This window comes from Gallinula chloropus, assembly GCF_964237585.1.
Source record: "Gallinula chloropus genome assembly, chromosome: 16".
Taxonomy (NCBI): domain Eukaryota; kingdom Metazoa; phylum Chordata; class Aves; order Gruiformes; family Rallidae; genus Gallinula; species Gallinula chloropus.
Window position 1 is genome coordinate 15,782,080 of NC_140101.1, and position 18,964 is coordinate 15,801,043.

Consider the following 18,964-nt stretch of genomic DNA (forward strand, 5'->3'; position numbering starts at 1 on the left):
ACAAAAGCAAGTGGAGAGTCTGGCACCTGGGGAGGAACAACCAATTGTATCAGTACAGGCTGGGGGATGACCTGCTGGAGAAGAGCTCTGTGGAGAAGGACCTGGGGGTCCTGGTGGGTGACAGGGTGGCCATGAGCCAGCAGTGTGCCCTGGGGGCTGAGAGAGCCAATGGGATCCTGGGGGGCATCAGGAGGAGTGTGGCCAGCAGGTCACAGGAGGTGATCCTCCCCCTCTGCTCTGCCCTGGTCAGGCCCCACCTGGAGTGTTGTGTCCAGTTCTGGGCTCCTTGGTTTAAAAAGGACAGGGATCTCCTGGAGAGAGTCCAGAGAAGGGCCACGAAGATGATTAGGGACCTGGAGCATCTTCCCTGTGAGGAAAGGCTGAGTAAGCTGTGACTCTTCAGCCTTGAGAAGAGAAGACTAAGGGGAGACCTAATTAAAGTCTATAATTATCTGAAGCAGGGGATGCAGGGGGAAATGGGCAGCCCCTTTTCAGTGGTCTGTGGGGACAGGACAAGGGGCAATGGCTGCAAGTTGGAGCACAGGGAGTTCCACATCAACATGGGGAAGAACTTTTCCCCAGTGAGGGTGAGGGAGCCCTGGGACAGGCTGCCCAGGGGATGTTGAGTCTCCTTCTCTGGAGAGATTCCAGCCCCGTCTGGATGCCTATCTGAGTGATACGTCCTAGGGAGCTGCTTTGGCAGGGGGGTTGGACCCGATGATCTCTCGAGGTCCCTTCCAACCCCTACAATTCTATGATCCTATGATTCTATGAATTCTCTGAAACACTTAAATCCTAACAGGCTTTGGGGGAGGCATGCTGTGCCTGAGATCTCCTTGGATGTAAAATAGTTGGAAAATGCTAAATTTCCCCACATAAAAATGTGCTGTGGCTTTCCTCCTGCTTTGCTGGACAAAGAAGCACCTATTGCACCCCAGTCCCTACAGCTAAATTTGGTGGGCACTCCCCTCTCTCTGATTAAAGTCTTGCTGTGAGTTGTAGAGTTTCCTGGCAGGAACAATAGGGACATGAATGCAACTGATATCTTTTTTTTCTTCCCCATCTGCCTTCCTTTCTACCTGACTGTCATTCAGGTCAACTGGAATATTCCTCAAGTCACGTGCAGCAGGGTTCTGTCAGGAAACCACTTCTGTTTGTTCCAGCAGACGAGCAGCTTGGACACTGCCATGGCCACTGCTTCCAGGGACACACAGTCTGTCTCACAGAACCTAGTGCTGGGTCAGCCGGTAGGTCATCCTGGCAATCACCTTATGTGCCATTGAAAACAGCTCTTAATGTCTTCACACACTTATTGTAACTCTTCTTTTCCTTTCCCAGCATCATCCTAACGCCTGACAGGCTCCCATTGTTGGAAACAATGGTTTTGGATGGTCTACCTAACTTAAAAGATACATATGCCTCCTTGTACTCCTCAACTATGGAAGACTTAGAGGTGGATTTCGATTCAGGACTGGAGGAAGATGAACTGCAGCAGGAGGCTGCTCCTGAGGATTCCACGATCTTTGTGGCTTTTAAAGGAAATATAGGTGACAGAGACTTGAAGCAGAAACTAGATATCATATTGGAGAATGTGCCTGGCCTTTTACACATGGGTAATGTACCTTGCTGTTGTTACCTGCCCTAAAAATAGTTATTTGTGTAGTCAGGGTGCTTGCACAAAGAAATAGATTATATCATGTTTGAGTTACTTAGTTTGTAGTAGGATTTGGTGGTGTTACTCATGGTGGATTTGGGAGCTGTTTTTCTCAGAGACAAGTTTCTGCAGTTCTGTTGCTTAAAACTGATTTCATTAGTGAGTTCATTTGTTCCTGTTCAGTTCCCATGTTTTACTTAGGTTTTTTCCTCTTTCATTTCCCTCTGTTACACGTTGCTCTGTTATATGAAAGTGAAACTGGTCTTGTCCACACAGGAGATGGTTTTTACTACCAAACCCATCCAAAGTATGTGCCTGCAGTTCATCTGAGAATAGGTTTGCTCTCACATAACTGTCAGTCCAAGATGTTGCTGCCCCTTGGCTGCTACACTGACTTGCATTGCCTGATGTGTTTTTTTCTGATGGGGGGTGTGGAGTGCTCTCATGTACCCTGGTGTGTCCACACAGGGGCAACATTCCCTTATTACTTAAGTCAGGTTAATTGCTTTGTGCCTTGCCATTGGTGCTGCAGAAACAGATCAAAAAGGCAGTGCAGCAACAGGAGAGCCTTGGAGAGCGGGACCACAGCGCTGCTGGCCTCACTTGGCATGATGTCATACAGCTGCAGTCTCAGAGCCATGTAATTGCCTGTGTGCTGCTCTTCTCCCTCCTACTGCTGGTGGTGAACCAGACTTTCCCTCAGAACTCTGGCTCTCTGTCCCAGCATGCTGCTCCTCTGCCCCCTGGCCTTCTGAAGTCACACTGTGCAGTGGAGAATCCACTGCTCCTCTTCAGGCAGGCAGCCTTTGTGTTCAAACAGAGCTCATTTTCTACCTTGGGTTTTGAATGTTCACTGCACCACTTGTTTTGTCAATAACATAAAACAGCTTTTCAGAAAAGTAACCTGTGACTTCTGGATAACCCAACTGATGTCTTTGTCCCTTTGTTCTTTTCTGCCCATCTTGTCCAGTTGCAGGCAGGTGGGTCTGGTTCTTGGGGTCCTTGCTGTTATCTCAGGGAGATAAAAGAGCTGGGATAAGACAAAACTGCTCTGAAGAGATACCACTGTTTTCAGCTGTGGTTTTAGACCATTGGAAATAGACATAAGCTCACAGATAACTTCTGGTGTAAAAGGATGTGTGTTCATTCCACAGAGGAGCTGTGTAGTGTTTCAAACAGAAGCGAATTCAGTCTGTATCTGTCTGGAGTTGCCTTTGTTGTACAGCAGCATCTGCCTGCTGGGTTTGTTAAGTATCAATGGCAGGATGAGTAAACATCATCCCAACCTCAGCTGAGAGAGCAGAAAGCAAATTTCTGGAGTCAGTGTCAAATTAATTTGAAAATCATCAATGGGACAAGAGAGAGAAACAGGCTGTTGGGAACGTGGAGCCAGTAACCAACCTTGGTTTAGACTCTGCAGGTCCAGTGTTTGAAAAATGAGACACTGGAGCTCTGGTATCTGGAAATACTGGGACTGGTAATGTGATTTGTATGTGTGAAATACTGGGACATGAGTAGCAGCCAATACAGGGCTGTTCAGGCCTCCACAGAGGGGGTTTTACAGCTACTGTCATGTCTCCAACCAAAAATGTTCAGGTAGAAGGAGGATGAATTGCATAGCACTGGTACTGCAGCAGGAGAAGAGACTCAGGGAGTTAGTTAAGGACAAGAGGTTCCTAAATAGGAAGGAGTTATTTGCACTCTGAAATGACATGTTCTTCAGAATCAGTCAGCAGACTTCCAGTAAATCTGACATTAGGTGGAAGAACTGAAACTTGGGCTGATGTTCACTGTTTCCAGAGGGACCTCCTTTACAGAGAGCTAGAAGCTGGAAGCTTATCAACCTGTGTTAGGAATATGTTTTTAATAACCCTCCAGTGCATTTTGGAGCAGTAGCCTAGTTGGGTACTGTTTCAGATGAAGATTTCCAACTTTACTTTTAAACCCACTGATTTGCATAGAAATACTTGTATGTAGAGCAGGTTTTCAGAATTTTGCATGACTTTAATAGGCTTTTTTTTGCAGTGGATTGAACACACCTCTTCAGAAAAACTAAATAATGTGGAGAAATTAATGAAATACTGCTAGGGCTCTGAAACTAACAAACAAGAGAGATGGTTTCACAAGCCTCTGTGGAGCAAATGTTTCCAGAATGAGGGTTTCATTCATTCCTGTAGTCATTTTTCTCACACATCCATCTGGTTCACTAACAGATTCACCTCATTTGCTTTACTGGAGGTTTTCATATCTTTCCAAAGTAGTTTATCCACAGAGTCCTCAATTTTTGTGACTGTTACCAAGTGGTTGGGTTGGCAGTCGCATGGGTTATCACATGGGTAGGGTTTATATTGCTATTTTGGTTTAAAACACCTGAAGTGGTCTGGCAGTGTTGGTCACTCCCTGCCCCAGGGAGGTTTGCTGTACCTGGGAGACACGCTGATCATTTCCAAAGCCAACTCATCATTTCATTGCTCCCAGTTTGGCTTTTTTACCAAGTTCCTCTCTGATACCTGTTTAAAAAACACCTTTGCACTTAACTCTGACCGTTTTCCTTCTAAGAATCCAACAAGTTAAAGCTGCAGAAGATAGAGCCCTGGAACAGCGTCCGTGTGACCTTCAACATACCCCGGGAGGCTGCGGAGCGGCTGCGGATCCTGGCTCAGAACAATAACCAGCAGCTTCGAGACCTGGGCATTCTCTCAGTTCAGATTGAAGGTACTGCACACCTCACTTGCTTCTGGAAGCATTACTTAAGGATTTAAGTATATTCAGTAAGTGCCTTTGAGTAAAAAACTGCTGGTTTAGTGATGTGGAGAATGATTTCAGTGGAAAGTTAGCTCAGGACTTTGATTCTTTTCACATTTTTTTTGATAAAAAGCGATAGCTGGAAATCCTCTGAGCATCAGGAAACCCACTGAGAAATGGTTTTTTGAGCATTACTCACCCTGATTTGTTTCCCCCAAATTGTTCCACACAAACAAGTTTTTAGTAGGTTTCACAATGCAAATGTGAAAATACCCATTTTCACATTTCACACCAATGAAAATGCCCATTCTGGACAGTTGTCAGGGTGGAACCAAGGGGCACTTAATGCTTGTCATGGTGTTTGTTTTTCTTCAAGTTGAAATCCAGAAGGTGAGGGTAGTACAACGTGTAACAGTGCTTGTAGCTGCACACTGTGGGTTAAAGCTGGTTCTTCCTCCACAGCTTTTCCATGTCCTTTTGGAAATGTCTGCATTCTGCTTTTCTGTGCCTCCATCAGTTCACCCCCTTGTGTGTTGCTTCCAGGGGAAGGTGCTATCAATTTAGCTTTAGCCCAGAACAGAAGCCAGGATGTGCGAATCAACGGGCCCCTGGGAGCCGGCAACTCCGTGCGGATGGACACCGGGTTTCCCATGCAGGGGGGACAAGGTGAGTTCCTCTGGGGCTGCTTTGGTTACCTCTGGACTCACAGAAACCTGCTGCCAAGCTAATGGTAACGTTTGGCTGATTACAGCCCCTCTTGTGTGCAGCATTCTAATTGCCATTTAACGAACGTGAGCCGTGTTCCCCATGACATAAACCAAACAGCTTGCGGAGTTTTGTGCCACAGGCACTGGGGTGATCTGGCTGGGGCAGATTGTTTGTTTTTTGGGGATCTCTGAAGGCTTTGGTGGTTTGGGCTTTTATTTGGCTGGTTTGGGTTTGCTTTATTTTCATAGAAGCACCTTCTGTCCTGAGTTGGAAGAGACCTGAAAGGCTCATCGAGTCCAACTCTGGGGGGTTTTAACATAAAGACTTAAAGCAGATGAGTCTGGCTTAGGGCATTCTCCTCAGTGTGCACAAAGTATCACAGCTTTCTCTTCAGCTGCCTTTATGGGAATGAGCACAAGACTTTATTCAGTGTACAATAATAAACCATTTTAGATTAAATCCATTAGAACTGTGGGAAGCACAGGGCATTGTTATTGTTACTCTGTTTTCTGAGAAACTTTTGAGATCTGATCATAGAGAAGTAATTTTCCTGGAGAGGTGTAGTTTTATTACACCACATTGTAGAGCATCATACCTGCACCATAAGTGATTTTTAATGACAAAAATCATCAGGTTTTATGGAGAATTAAAGCTACTGTGTAATTTATTGTAATAGTTGAATCACAAAGCAAAAACATTTGAGTAAATAGGATTTAAAGCAAGATGCATGTGTCTCTGGGGAGGAGGAGTGGGAATAACAGCATTTTCACTGCTGTGGAAACCTGATTAAGCTTTGTGCTTAACAGGGGATGTAAAACCATTGAAAAAGGGTTTACTTTCAAAGTGGCTGCTCTGATCTTCACTCAGGTTAAGAATATAAATGTAAAGAGTATAAACAGTGCAACAATATACCCCGGGGTCAACAATGTATAAACCATTTCACCAGTCAGAGCAGTGGACATGAAGCATGGACATCTTCCCCTCTGGCTAGAAAGTAGCTGAGCTGGTGTGTCAGATGTTGCAGAAACCTTTGTGCATGTGTAACTTGGATAAAATCTCCTCACTTGGGGATTTCAGGGGCAGGTCAGGCTCCACTAATTCTCTATAGTCAGTAGTGTTTGCTGCTGTAGCCTTTGGTGCTGGAAAGGCTTCCCCATGACCTTACCATGTTTGCTCTGTACCAAAGGGCTGAGCTTCCAGGCAGAGCCATGTGTCCTCAGGGTGTTTCAGACAAACAATTCTTAAAGTCTAAAGAAATGTTTTATTAAAAATACAATTTTGTTTTAAAAAAAATACTTAAAATTCTTCTCTCTGTAAAAACTGCAGGACTTGATAATTCTTCACTTCTCTTTTTTAAGGTTTAATAAGAGTGAGTAATGCTGCAGCTGTCATGATGTCCCAGAGTGGAAACGTCCCCTCCTCGATGGTGGCAAGTGGTGCTAGTGCTGAGCTGCAGCCAAGGACGCCTCGGCCTTCCTCACAGCCAGGTGGTAAAACCCAGTTACCTGTGCCAGATCTCCTTGAATTTTTATTCCTCAGCACACAGGCTTGAGCATGTGCACATCAGAGTACTTGAGAGTGGTATTTGCTTTGCCCTTCATGGGAGTTTCTGGTTTTGTGGAACCCTCCCTGCCCCCATTAACGTGCTATAAACCTTTTCAAATGACTTGGGGGCCTGGTAGGTCCCAGCTTGCTTGGTATTTTGTTCACATGCAGCAGTGTTTTGCAGTAGAGTTGATGTGACTGAGCTTTGTTCATAGACAGAGGTAAGAGAAGGGTTGGTTGGATGAGGCAGATGTCTCTGGGAGGAAGGTGATGCACTGTAGTGCAGAGGTGCTTTGCAGGAGGGGCAGGTGAACTGGAAGTTTAAGGGATTGGGGGTCTGGGAGGTGTGAATGTTCATGGGTTACTCTGCACAGTTCTGCCAGTACAAATTACTTGGATTTTGGGACTGCAGCAAAAGAGGGGGAGTTATTGCTTGTCCCTCCATAAAATGGTGTCAGAACTTGCCAACTTCTGTCTCTGCAGTGTCTGTTCTTACAGACAGCATTTTTCATAAGTGGTTTAAATATTCTGTAAGTATTAGTTTATGATGCTACCTTAATTCCTCATTATGCCACTTTTTTTTAACTGGCAGGGATGAGACCTCCAGCAGGTGGGTTACACATCCAAACTGGGGATTGAGAGGCTGGAGGGCTGTGCAGAGAGCTCTGGGTGCTCGGTGTGATGGTGATGGGAAGGGGAACAGGAGTGAGCAGTGTGCCCTGGGGACACCCAGCACAGCAAGACGGGCTGGGGGGTGCTTGTCCCACTCTCCACCACCCTGGTGTGGCCCCACCTTGAGTCCTGAGGGAGGTTTGGGCCCCTCAGGACATGAAGGACGTTGGGCTATTGGAGTGCATCCAGAGGAGGGGCACTGAGGTGGGGGGGTCCTTGAGGACAAGACTTCCAAGGGCGGCTGGGGTCACTGCTGCTTCAGCTCAGAGGAGAGAGGGTGAGGGTGCTCAGGAGGGGAGGCAGAGGAGAGGTGCTGAGCTCCCCTCACTGGTCACCAGTGACAGGACACGAGGAAACAAGTGAGGCTGTGCCAGGGGGGAAGTTCAGGAGGGACATTAGGGAAAGGTTCTTTGCTGAGAAGGGTGGTCTTCCCTGGAACAGGCTCCCAGGGACGTGGTGACAGCAAGGAGCAGGGACCTGGACTCGATGAGCCTCATGGGTCCCTTCCAACTTGAGATACTCTATGATTCTATGATTTGGAGTGTATAGAAGGCTGACATTAGTGTGTAGCAGCAAGCACTGTGAAACCATCTTGCTTTATTGTAGAGGTTGCAAGTTGCTAAGACCTGGCTCCTCAGGATTCCCAGACATTTTGAAAACATGTAGAGCATTACCTGTGCTGTCTGTTGGAGAAGTTGGAACACTAGAGCATTAATTTTTATGCTGAGTAAGCAAATGCAAGCAAGTGATGTACCCTCTCTTTTTGGGGGTGAGGTTTATCTACAGTAGGTTATTTTTTTTTTTTTTACTTTTCTTTGCTATTTTAATAGATACAATGGACCCACTTTTATCTGGGCTAAATATCCAGCAGCAAAATCATCCATCTGGATCTTTAGCTCCCCAGCTCCATTCAATGCAGTCAGTTCCTGTAAACAGGCAGATGAACTCAGCCAACTTTCAGCAGCTACAGCAGCAGACACAGTTGCAGACGCGTCCTCCCCAGCCACATCAGCAGCCACAGCAGGGTATTCGACCTTCATTTACTTCACCAGCACAGGTTCCAGTTCCCCCTGGCTGGAACCAGCTTCCTTCTGGAGCACTTCAGCCTCCTCCAACCCAGGGAGCATTGGGTACATTGACAGTAAACCAGGGTTGGAAAAAGGCCCCATTGCCTGGACAAATGCAGCAGCAACTTCAAGCAAGACCATCTCTAGCAACAGTACAAACTCCTACTCATCCTCCACCTCCATATCCTTTTGGAAGCCAGCAAGCTTCCCAAACTCACTCAAACTTTCCCCAAATGAGCAATCCTGGCCAGTTTACTGCTCCTCAAATGAAAAGCCTTCAGGGAGGGCCCTCTCGGGTTCCTACACCACTACAGCAACCCCACCTGACCAACAAGTCTCCTGCTTCCTCTCCCTCCTCCTTCCAGCAGGGATCTCCTGCATCATCTCCAACAGTTAACCCGCCGCAGCAGCAGATGGGACCAAGGCCTCCCCAGAGTAGCACGCTTCCCCAGGGATTTCAGCAGCCTGTCAGTTCTCCTAGTCGTAACCCTCTGGTGCAGCAGGGGAATGTTCCCCCCAACTTCATGGTGATGCAGCAGCAAAACCAAGGTCCACAAGGTTTACACCCTGGTTTAGGAGGTAAGAAGTACTGAGACCTTCTTTTATTTTGAAAAGAAATGAAACATAAAGTGGGTAGAGCTAATGTCGCTGATAGTTTGGGTGAGATCCATTAAAAGACAGAATAAAGGCCTAGATTGGGTATAAAGTGGGTTATGGTGTCAGCATCGCTTCATTTCTCCTACCTCTGTGTCCTGCAGTGTCACAGTGACCACCTCAGGGTAGACTCTGGGCCACTGCAGAAAGAAATGGCTGTAAGCAGTGGCTGGTGGTGTCTGCCAGGTGTCCTCCTCACAGTTCTGTTGCCTTTAAGCAAGTTCAGGATGTCCAGATGCCTTTGGGGGGGTGAATTGGGTGGGTTTGTGTTTGTTTTTATTTTTTTTCCCCCCTTTTTTTAGGAGGTGATTTTTTGGAACAAGAGTGAAAGTGTAATAAGACCAGCTGAACGTTTCCTTTCTCTCTTCAGCTCCCTCTGTCGCTATTTTAAGTTTCCTACTACAGAAGTGAGGCATTATTTTGCATCTTCCTTCCTAAGCTGTGGATGTCTCTTCTTGGCTGTGTCTTGTTTCTTCCCACATTAAAGAGGAAAGAGCTATTATTGCCATTCCCTCTAAAATTAACAGGCTGAGGGATGTTTTACTCCACCTTTCGCTGTGTTGTCTTTAGTTTCCTGCTCCAGCCTCCACACTGGCATCTTTTCCTCACCTCTCCTAGAACTATTCTCGAGCAGTGGAGAAATTTCCTTTGTGATTTCCAAGATCTCTGTTGTGTCCTTGGTGTTTTTCCCCCTTGAGCCCTTCTGTGCCAAACTTGTAGCACTTCTCTCTGCTCACTCGTTTGTTCTTCTTTCTCTTGAACGGCTGCTCTCAGGTACCCCTACACAAGCTCTTGCTATTCTCTTTCAGTACAAAACATGAACCATATTCCTTGTCCACCTGCACACACACTTGTATATATCCTAGATTCTTGCATGGGCATGTTGTACTCCTGAGGTCTGTCCTGGGGCTGTCAGGAGTGCCCCTTTCTCTCTGCAGATCTGGACAAGCTTCTCGCTTTCACCGTGTGCACAGTGGGTTTCACATGAATTCTGATGAGTTGTCTCAGTTTCAGACTGCTCTTAGGATCTGCTGGTGCTCTATATGGGTCTGTCTCACCTTGTTTCTATCTGGAAGCAGTTAGTTATTATTTATTATAGTCACATCTCCCTGGAGTTTTGCCTCACCAGCTGTATGTCCCATCAGGAGTCCCAGGTAGCGCAGGTCCTCTGGGTAGCGTAGCCATGACCTCTGCATTCCCCTTCCTTTCAAAGTAAACACACTACAAACAAACCCTCACTTTCTGGAGGTGACACCCCCAGTGAGCTATGGGAATATCTTACAGGGACTCGCTGTAAGCCTGTTGCTGCCCTGGGCAGGCAGGATTCTGGTGGTGTCAGCACCGCTGTGTGGCTTCTGCTTGCTGAGATCTTTGCCTGGCTTCTGTGCATGCTCATTCCTTGCTGCCATTTCTGTGTTAATCAAGTTGTAATTGTGGCTCTTTTGATGTTTAAGCCATCCTGCATTTAAAGGTTTGGTGTAAATGAATGTATTCAAACACTTTCCATTTCACCCAGTTAATTTAGCAAATCAGACTATATGCTGGAGTTGGAATTAACCTTCTTTTGTTCCTCTGTTCAAGCATCCCTACGTGCAAAGCTTTCCTGAAAGAACTAAAACTAGAGTCCAGCAGTGTGATGTTCCAGAAGTAGATGTTGTGTATTTGCAGATGTGTCTTACTATTTAACTTGATTATCCTGAAATATTAATTACAAACCTAAGACCAGATTAATTAAGCAATACAATTAAGTGTGCACGAAAGCTGTAGCTGTAAAAGGAACCAAAGTCAAATTCTGGCTGTGTATCATGGGTGAGAAAAGCAAGGGGGGACAGGGCTGCTCCCATCATCTGTTTGACAGTGGGTTAAAACCAGGTGGGTTCTGTTAAATCCTTTGATGCTGTTGGTAGGTAGAGGGGAGGTTTTGCTCTCCATCCCAGGGCAGTGATGTGCTGATGTGTCCAGGAGCAGGCGCTGTGCCAGGTAGAGACCCGAGAGAGTGGCTTGCTCTTGCAGCAGGCCTTGTGGCCTCGGGACACGCTGTCTCATGAGGCTGCTCAGCCTGCTTTGGGTTGAGAAGCTGTTTTGAGTGTGTGCACACAGCAGCAGTGCAGAGGAGTGCTGAGAGCAGCGTGCCAGCTGCGTGCAGTGGGTGATGCTGAGGAGCACATCAGTGCAACAGGGATACAAGTGGAGTCAGTGAAGGGCCTGGATAGAGTCAGGATGCAGGAGAGAACACAGCAAACCATGTTACTGCCATGTCTGAAAAGTCAAACACAGACTTTTCACCTTCTCTGTGGGTAGGTTTTGCACTTAAATTACAGTCTGAACAGAGTTGTAGTGGCTCCTGAGGCAGAATTACCACACAGACCTGCAGACATCTTCAGTGGGTTTCACATGCTGGCAAAACCCACAGGCTAAGCCTGTGAGGCGGCAGTGCCCACTCAAAGGTTGTCTTCCTCTCACACACCAGGTACAGGTTTTCTCTCTTTCTTTTCTTTTTTCCCCCTTCCCTTCCTGTTTTTCATACTTTTCTAATAAGAATCTTCTTGTGTTCAGGAATGCCCAAGCGCCTCCCGCCGGGGTTCCCCGCTGGCCAGGCTAACCAGAGCTTCATGCAAGGGCAGGTGCCTTCCACAGCCCCGGGAACACCCGTGAACAGCGGAGCCTCACAGCTGCAAGCCAGCCAGAACGTGCAGCACACAGGTCTGTTTGCAGTGGGGTGTTCCTCAGTCTTTCCTTTTATCTCTTGTGTGTGTAGCAGATGACACCTTTGTTGTGTAATACAGCCAGCCAGCTGTGACACTGGTGTCACAGGAGGGGTTAGGTGGTGGGGGCTGCGAGGCTGTTCTGGGTGTATTGCTAAATGAGGAGAAGAAAAGCTGGAGGCTGCTTGTGTTTTTCAAGCAACCCAACTGTTACCAATCAGGACTGTGGTACTGGGATCCAGAAGTCTCTGTTAAGAGCTTGAGGGGCATTTGGAGGTGTGGGGCAATAAAGATGCTACACAGAAGGAACTTCTTGTCCAGGAAAAAAGAAGTGTCATTATTTTAGAAGCTGGACAACAAAATAATCATCTCTGCTCTGAAAATATTGTTAGTTCCTTTGAAATCTTTGGCCATCTACTTACAGACAGTCCTGTGGAAATGGAATCTTTAGTTCACAGATGTCTCAATTTAACAGTCTATTATTAGTCTTTAGTCCAGATCACCCACACCTGATAATGTCCTTTCATCCACAGTCCATGCTATTTATTTACTAACACACTATAAAATGACCTTAAGGTTTGGAGCTTGTTTTGGTTAGGAATTATTCTGTTGATATTACAGGAGATTTTCAAACTCACCTGTGGATAACAGCTGCAATTATACGTCTGTTATGTCTTCTGCAGCAGGGTGCACAAGAAGTACCAGTCTAAGTGTTTATTTTGAGAAGTCTGATGTTGTGTTTTGAGACCTGACATGGATGTGTAGCATCAAACATTGCATCACAGGACTGCAGATATGCCAGATATTCCAGTTCATTGGAAAAGGCAGGAAAAAACAATTTGGAGAACATACTCAACATGACAAGTTGTGATAACTCCTGTACCACTCTGTTAGTTTCTTTTCTTTTTGATATTTTTTTTCTCTCTTAAGGTGGCCAAGGTTCTGGACCTCCTCAAAGTCAGATGCAAGCACCACACGGCCCACCAAATATGATGCAGACCAATCTAATGGGACTTCATGGGAATATGAACAACCAGCAGGCTGGTGCTAGTGGGGTGCCACAAGTTAACATGGGCAACATACAGGGACAACCTCAGCAAGGACCACAGTCTCAGCTTATGGGAATGCATCAGCAGATCGTATCCTCTCAAGGACAGATGGTAAACATTCAGACTCAGGGATCGCTGAACCCTCAAAACCAGATGATCCTTTCTCGAACTCAGCTCATGCCACAAGGCCAAATGATGGTGACACCACAAAACCAAAATCTCGGTCCTTCTCCCCAAAGGATGACCCCACCCAAACAGATGATTCCCCAGCAAGGACAACAGATGGTGTCTACACACAATCAGATGATGGGACCTCAGGGCCAGGTCTTGTTACAGCAGAACTCGATGATGGAGCAGATGATGACCACTCAGATGCAAGGAAATAAACAGCCTTTTAGTACTCAGAACCAGTCCAATGTTATGACGGGGCCAGCTCAACTGATGAGAGGACCAACCCCAAACATGCAAGGAAACATGGTGCAGTTCACTGGGCCGATGATGGCACAGCAAGGCCCTGTGAATGGAAATCCTTCTCAGGTTATGGGAATGCAAGGGCAAGTTTTAAGACCCACTGGACCTGGTCCTCACCTATCTCAGCAACTTGGGGATACTGCGACTACCACGAATAACGATGTGAACTTGACACAGATGTTACCAGATGTTCCCGTGCAGCAGCCAAACATGGTGCCTTCTCACATGCAGGCAATGCAAGGAAACAACAGTGCTTCAGGGAGTCATTTCTCTGGCCACGGGCTGCCTTTCAATACGGGGTTTAGTGGAACACCCAACGGGAATCAGATTTCCTGTGGGCAGAATCCTGTTTTCCCTGTCAATAAAGATGTTACGCTCACAAGTCCGCTCTTGGTTAACCTGCTGCAGAGCGATATATCAGCGGGACACTTCGGTGTGAACAACAAACAAAACAATCAGAATGCCAACAAGCCCAAGAAGAAGAAACCTCCAAGGAAGAAGAAAAATAATCAACAACTAGAACAAACCACGTAGGTTTAATATTCTGTTGTTTTAATAAGGGGCACGGGGAAGCTCCACAGGCAACTTATCGGTGTGGTTTCAGCAAGTGTGGGGTTAGAAAGGGCCCGTGTCATTTCATACTCTAGCAGTGTCTCTCAGGAGTTAAATGTTAACCCACTGGTGGGGCTGCCACTGGAAACTTCATTTAAAATTAAAAAGACCAAACCTGCAAACATCCTGGCTCGCTTATAAACCCAATTACAGCAGCACCAGTCCTTGCACATCCTGGGTAAAGGCAGTGTAGAATGTGGTGGATGATGCTGCAGCCCTTGGAAGAGGAGGCTGCCTCTTTTAAGGAGTCTTGACAGCCACAATTGAAGGCTGGGAAGTACTTTCAGAAGAATTAGAAGCCTCCATGTAATGTGCAGTAGAGATTTGGTGTGGGGATGGGGTACTGCTTGTTTCCTGAATTAGATGTTAACCTGACATGTTTCTGCCTGGAATTAAGCTGGACTTCTCTCTTAGTTGAAGCCGCAGCTTCAGTTTTAGAAGGAAGAATCTGAAACTCTGTGGATATGAGGATTATGAGCCTAAGCAGTGCTGGTCTTCCAGGCCTAGGAGAGATTAGGAAGGAAAATAACCCCACAGCTCCAGAGAGGGAAGAGCCAAATGGCTGATAGCGAGAGACACCGAAGGTACCTGTGCAGTGGGAATAAGAGATTGCTGAATCTCTTCGTTCCTCTTTGACCAGCGCAAGCTTCATCAGCCAACTGTCCTTTCAGCTCTTGCAGGCTGCTGATCCCAGTGCAGGGTGTAGGCTGCTGCAGCTGTGCCATCATCCAGCTAAAACAGTGAAGGCAGATGGGCTGTGTGTGATCACTGCAGCGCTGCAGGGGAGCCAGGGGCGGCTGGACAGGAATCCGCCTGCTGGAACCTCAGGGGTTGTTTCTGGTTTGCTCTAGGGAAAATGGGAAAACTTTGTACAGGGGTATCCAGATCCCAAAGCTGAATTCTTAAACAGATGGAAAGGTATCAGTGGCACATTTAGTGACTGGAGTGGCTCTGGTTCCAGCAGCCCCCTCTGAGTAATCCTGAGTCTTTAACCTGAGGGTTACGCTGCCTTTTCCAGAGTCACGTGTCCCGTTCGGTGCAGAGCGTGGATGGATGGATGGATGGATGGATGGATGGATGGATGGATGGATGGATGGATGGATGGCAGGCAGGCATGCAGTCCTAAGCAGCTGTGTAGTCCTTTCATGTCTTCCCTTGGTTGCATAGCCCCAACCCATGTATTCTGCACAATGTCAAGATTCCTTCTGGAGTTAATTTTCTCGTGGACTTTTTAGTTCTGGACTGAAACAACTTGCATCATCTATAGCAAGTGACCTTTTGTGACAGCTGTTAATTGGCCTAACTAGTACTAAAGTAAAATGCAGGAGCTGTTATGTGTGTTTTACAGGTGCAGAAATGCTGCATAGCAGAGGTAGATCAAAGCTCATTAGCAGGCCTTGGGAAAAGTCTTTCACCATCCACCATATAACTGTATATAGTCCTGGTCTGGCCTGCCAGCTCAGTGCTGCTAGAAGGCTGGGGAAGGGGTTGGATGGCAGATCCTATGAGGAGCAGCTGTGGGTGTTCAGCCTGGAGAAGAGGAGGCTGAGGGGAGACCTTCTCCCCACTTCTACTGCCCTGCCAGGAGGGTGCAGAGAGGTGGGCGATGGTCTCTTCAGCCAGGGGACAGGAGATGGGACAAGGGGCAATGGGCTCAAGCTGCCCCAGGGCAGGGGCAGAGCAGATGGGAGGGAAAAGTTCTTCCCTGGCAGAGTTGTGGGGCTGTGGCACAGGCTGTCCATGGAGGGGGCTGAGTCCCCACCCCTGGGTGTGTTTAACAGAGGGGAGATGAGGTGCTCAGGGATCTGGGTCAGCACAGGACAGGAACAGTTGGACTCGATGGTCTTAAAGGTCTTTTCCAACCTGGTGATTCTGAGATGCTGTGAAAACAGGGCTGGGATTTCTGATTAAATCTGAAGGGATGCACAGCTGTGGACACCCAGTTAAGGTAACTAGGGTAGGACCAGGTGGCCAGCGTACAGCTGGGCTGCAGCTTCAGGCTGACTTGGAAACTGTAACTGAGCTGCCAGCTCCCCTCTTGCAGCACCCAGCTTGTTAGGCTCTCAGCTGCTGCAGTGTGTAAATCAGGGCTCCATGCTGGGGGTGAGTGTGGGCTCCCCAAGCAGCAGGGCAGTGTGGTGGGAAGGTGAGCATTCCAGCTCTCTCAGTGCTGGGTGGAAGGCAGGTAGGTGAGGGCACGTTGGTGGCTTCGTTTTGCCTTTCCAGAAGTTTGAAGTGCAGGTAGTCTGGTGAGGGTGGGCTGTACCAGCGAGCTGCAGAAGGAGGTGTCAGTGCCCTGGTCTGAAGAGCAATAGTAGCATTAGGGAGGGACGTGGCTCCTCCTGCTTTCGCTGCGTTCCATCTGGCAGTCTCCAATCCCTAGGGAGCAGGTATTCCCTGTGCCATGCACACTCAGAGCTACCCAGGTGCCTTTCCCACTGCAGCAGTGTCTGTCTGTGTAGCAGGAGTGTTGGTGCCCAGCAGCAGGCTGTACAGGACAGGTAGGCACCGTGGGTACGTGGCAGTGGGGTGGAACACGTGAGCCTTCACTTAGAGTCCAGCGGAGGCTACGGGGATGCTGAAGGGACTGGAGCATCTCCCCTGTGAGGAAAGGCTGAGGGAGCTGGGGCTGTTCAGCCTGGAGAAAAGAAGACTAAGGGGGGGACCTTATTAGTGTTTATAAATATCTTAAGTATGGGACGCAGGGGGAAATGGGCAGCCCCTTTTCAGTGTCTGTGGGGACAGGACAAGGGGCAATGGCTGCAAGTTGGAGCACAGGAAGCTCCGCACCAACATGGGGAAGAACTTTTCCCCAGTGAGGGTGAGGGAGCCCTGGGACAGGCTGCCCAGGGGGTGTGGAGTCTCCTTCTCTGGAGAGATTCCAGCCCTGTCTGGACACCGACCTGTGTGCCCTGTCCTAGGGACCCTGCTTTGGCAGGGGGTTGGACCCCATGAGCTCTCAAGGTCTCTTCCAACCCTTATGATTCTATGATTGGCTGGCCATTAGCCATCTGCATCCTTCATGGAAGTTGGCTTCCCACCACCCCAAGTGGAAGACAAAAGAGCCTTGTATTCCATGGGAGGAAAGATCTGGTGCTATGTGTTTAAAAAAAAACCCCAAAATAAAATGCTTCAATTAAAAATGGATTCCAGTGAAATAAGAGGAACCACTAGTGTAGTGAGCTGCCTTGCCATGGGAGTGACAAAAACTTCAGAGGAGCAGACAAGTTGGCACTCTCTCCTGAAAAGAAAATCCATTAATCATTCAAGAAAAGCCTTGTTAGGGTTTTGTTTTCCTTGGTCTTACTCTACATCTCCCAGCTTCAGTGCAGCTTGGGAATATCAATAAATGGATATATGAAGCTCTCCTCTGAGCTTGCACAGCCCCACGAGACTATTTGCTTGTTAAAAAAAGTTTTCACAATAAAAGAAGCCTCAAATACAGCTTTTGTACTGAGCTGTGGCAGCTCGAAGGAATTCCTCACCCTTAAATAAGGAAATAAGGCTTTTAGTCACATTTTGGGGTGTAACAAGGGAAATCCCAGTTTGTACTTGTCCCTTAAATTTCCAGTGAGTGTTCTCTTGCTGTTGCTGCCTGCAGTATGCTGTCCTGGCACCTGATAGGGATTAGTGTTTTGTTTCTTAATGAGCTGTATATTAATCACCATATCTTTGCAGGAGCATTAACAAGGAAACGTTTCCATCCTTGGAAATGTTTTTGGCATTACTCTCCAGCAAAAGGAGGGTGCCTGAAGGCTCTCTGTGTTCCCTTCCTGCCTGGTTTGCTCTGGGCTTCCCCAGCATCGTTAGGCAAGCTCAGCATTTTCCTGTCCTGGTCCTGCTGATTCTCTTCAATCTGATTTGGATCGCTTCCTTTTGTGTCAGAAGCCAGTAGGATGCTTTTCATCTCAGCTGCTTCTCTCTCACTCTCCCCCCAGCAATTTTAAAATTCCAAGCAGCAAACCTTGTGTGGAAACACCCTAAAAAATAGTCATTTTTTTAAACTTAGAAATAATTTCTGAGATGTAACAATATAGTAAGAGAAGTGCCATTAGTATTATGGTTTGTAGACTGAGCCATATCAGAATGTAAATAGGGTAAGTGAGCTATTGAAGGAGTTTATTCAGCTGAGTCTAAAATAGTTCTAAGGGTTTGCTTAATGGAGCAACCCAGCATTGGAATGAAAACCAAGACATTGTGGCAAAGTAGGTTGTTTAAAAGGGATTGCATCTGTTTTCTGAACCTGAAGGCTGTAGGTAATGGGATGTGAATGAGGGGAAAAGATGCCAGGTGAAGTGAGATCGTGGAGAGAATAGAACATGTTAGTTAATTTCATTAAAGACTGTCAATTTAACTTTCCCCTGTGCCCAGACCATAATTCTCATGTGTGCTGGGCAGGGCAGAAACAGCACAGTCCGGAACATCGCGCTGGCGTCCAGGCTTGCAGCTCCCTGTGCCATGTGGTGCTGAGCAGCACCAGGCACACAGGTGCTTTCCTCAGCCAGACTCAGAGAGCATCTAACCACAGGCCTGGAGGTGATGGTCTCCCTGCACCCATGGGAGGTGAGACTCACTGAGCATCAGAAGACCAGCACCTCTCTATAAAGCAGCATCTCCTGCAGAGCGCTGGGCTCTGCTGGCCTCTGCACTGTGAGTTCATTTCTGCACACCCTCCTTCAGTGGCTGCTTTTGCTCTTGTCCTCTGGAGCTCGCTCTGCTCCCATGAGGGATTTGCTGGGAGAAGGTTGTGCCTGGGAAGGCAGCTGGCAGAGCCAGGGCTTTCCTTGCAGTGATCCGTACTGTCCCTGACGTGCAGGTGTGGGGTTTTACCCCCAGAGCAATAGGAGAGAAGAACAAATAGGGAATATTTGTCCCTCTCACAGAAGGTCCTTGTCTTGCTGGTTACCTGTCTTCAGAAGTTTGAGGGTTGCTAAACATGCCCAGGGAATTCCAGCCACAACCAGAATTCAAGTTGAAGCGTTCCCAGCAGTAGCAGAGTTCCTGTGGTGGCTGCTGCTCTTTGCTTGGCTCTGGGGCACTGGGTGCAGGGTTGCCTGATAAACCCATCTGCCAGGAGATCAG

General features: G+C 47.5%; 1 protein-coding gene across 1 annotated transcript in view; it reads left to right on the forward strand.

Moving 5' to 3' along the window:
- Positions 1–1,369: 1,369 nt before the first annotated feature.
- NCOA6 (nuclear receptor coactivator 6) overlaps positions 1,370–18,964 on the forward strand; it is a 35,244-nt gene continuing 17,649 nt past the window's right edge. The window contains exons 1-7 of the mRNA XM_084271602.1: positions 1,370–1,613; positions 4,214–4,369; positions 4,943–5,065; positions 6,466–6,594; positions 8,155–8,970; positions 11,602–11,748; positions 12,681–13,800. Coding sequence (XP_084127728.1) covers positions 1,379–1,613; positions 4,214–4,369; positions 4,943–5,065; positions 6,466–6,594; positions 8,155–8,970; positions 11,602–11,748; positions 12,681–13,800 — 2,726 coding nt within the window. The 5' untranslated portion in view covers positions 1,370–1,378. The remainder of the gene's footprint in view (positions 1,614–4,213; positions 4,370–4,942; positions 5,066–6,465; positions 6,595–8,154; positions 8,971–11,601; positions 11,749–12,680; positions 13,801–18,964) is intronic.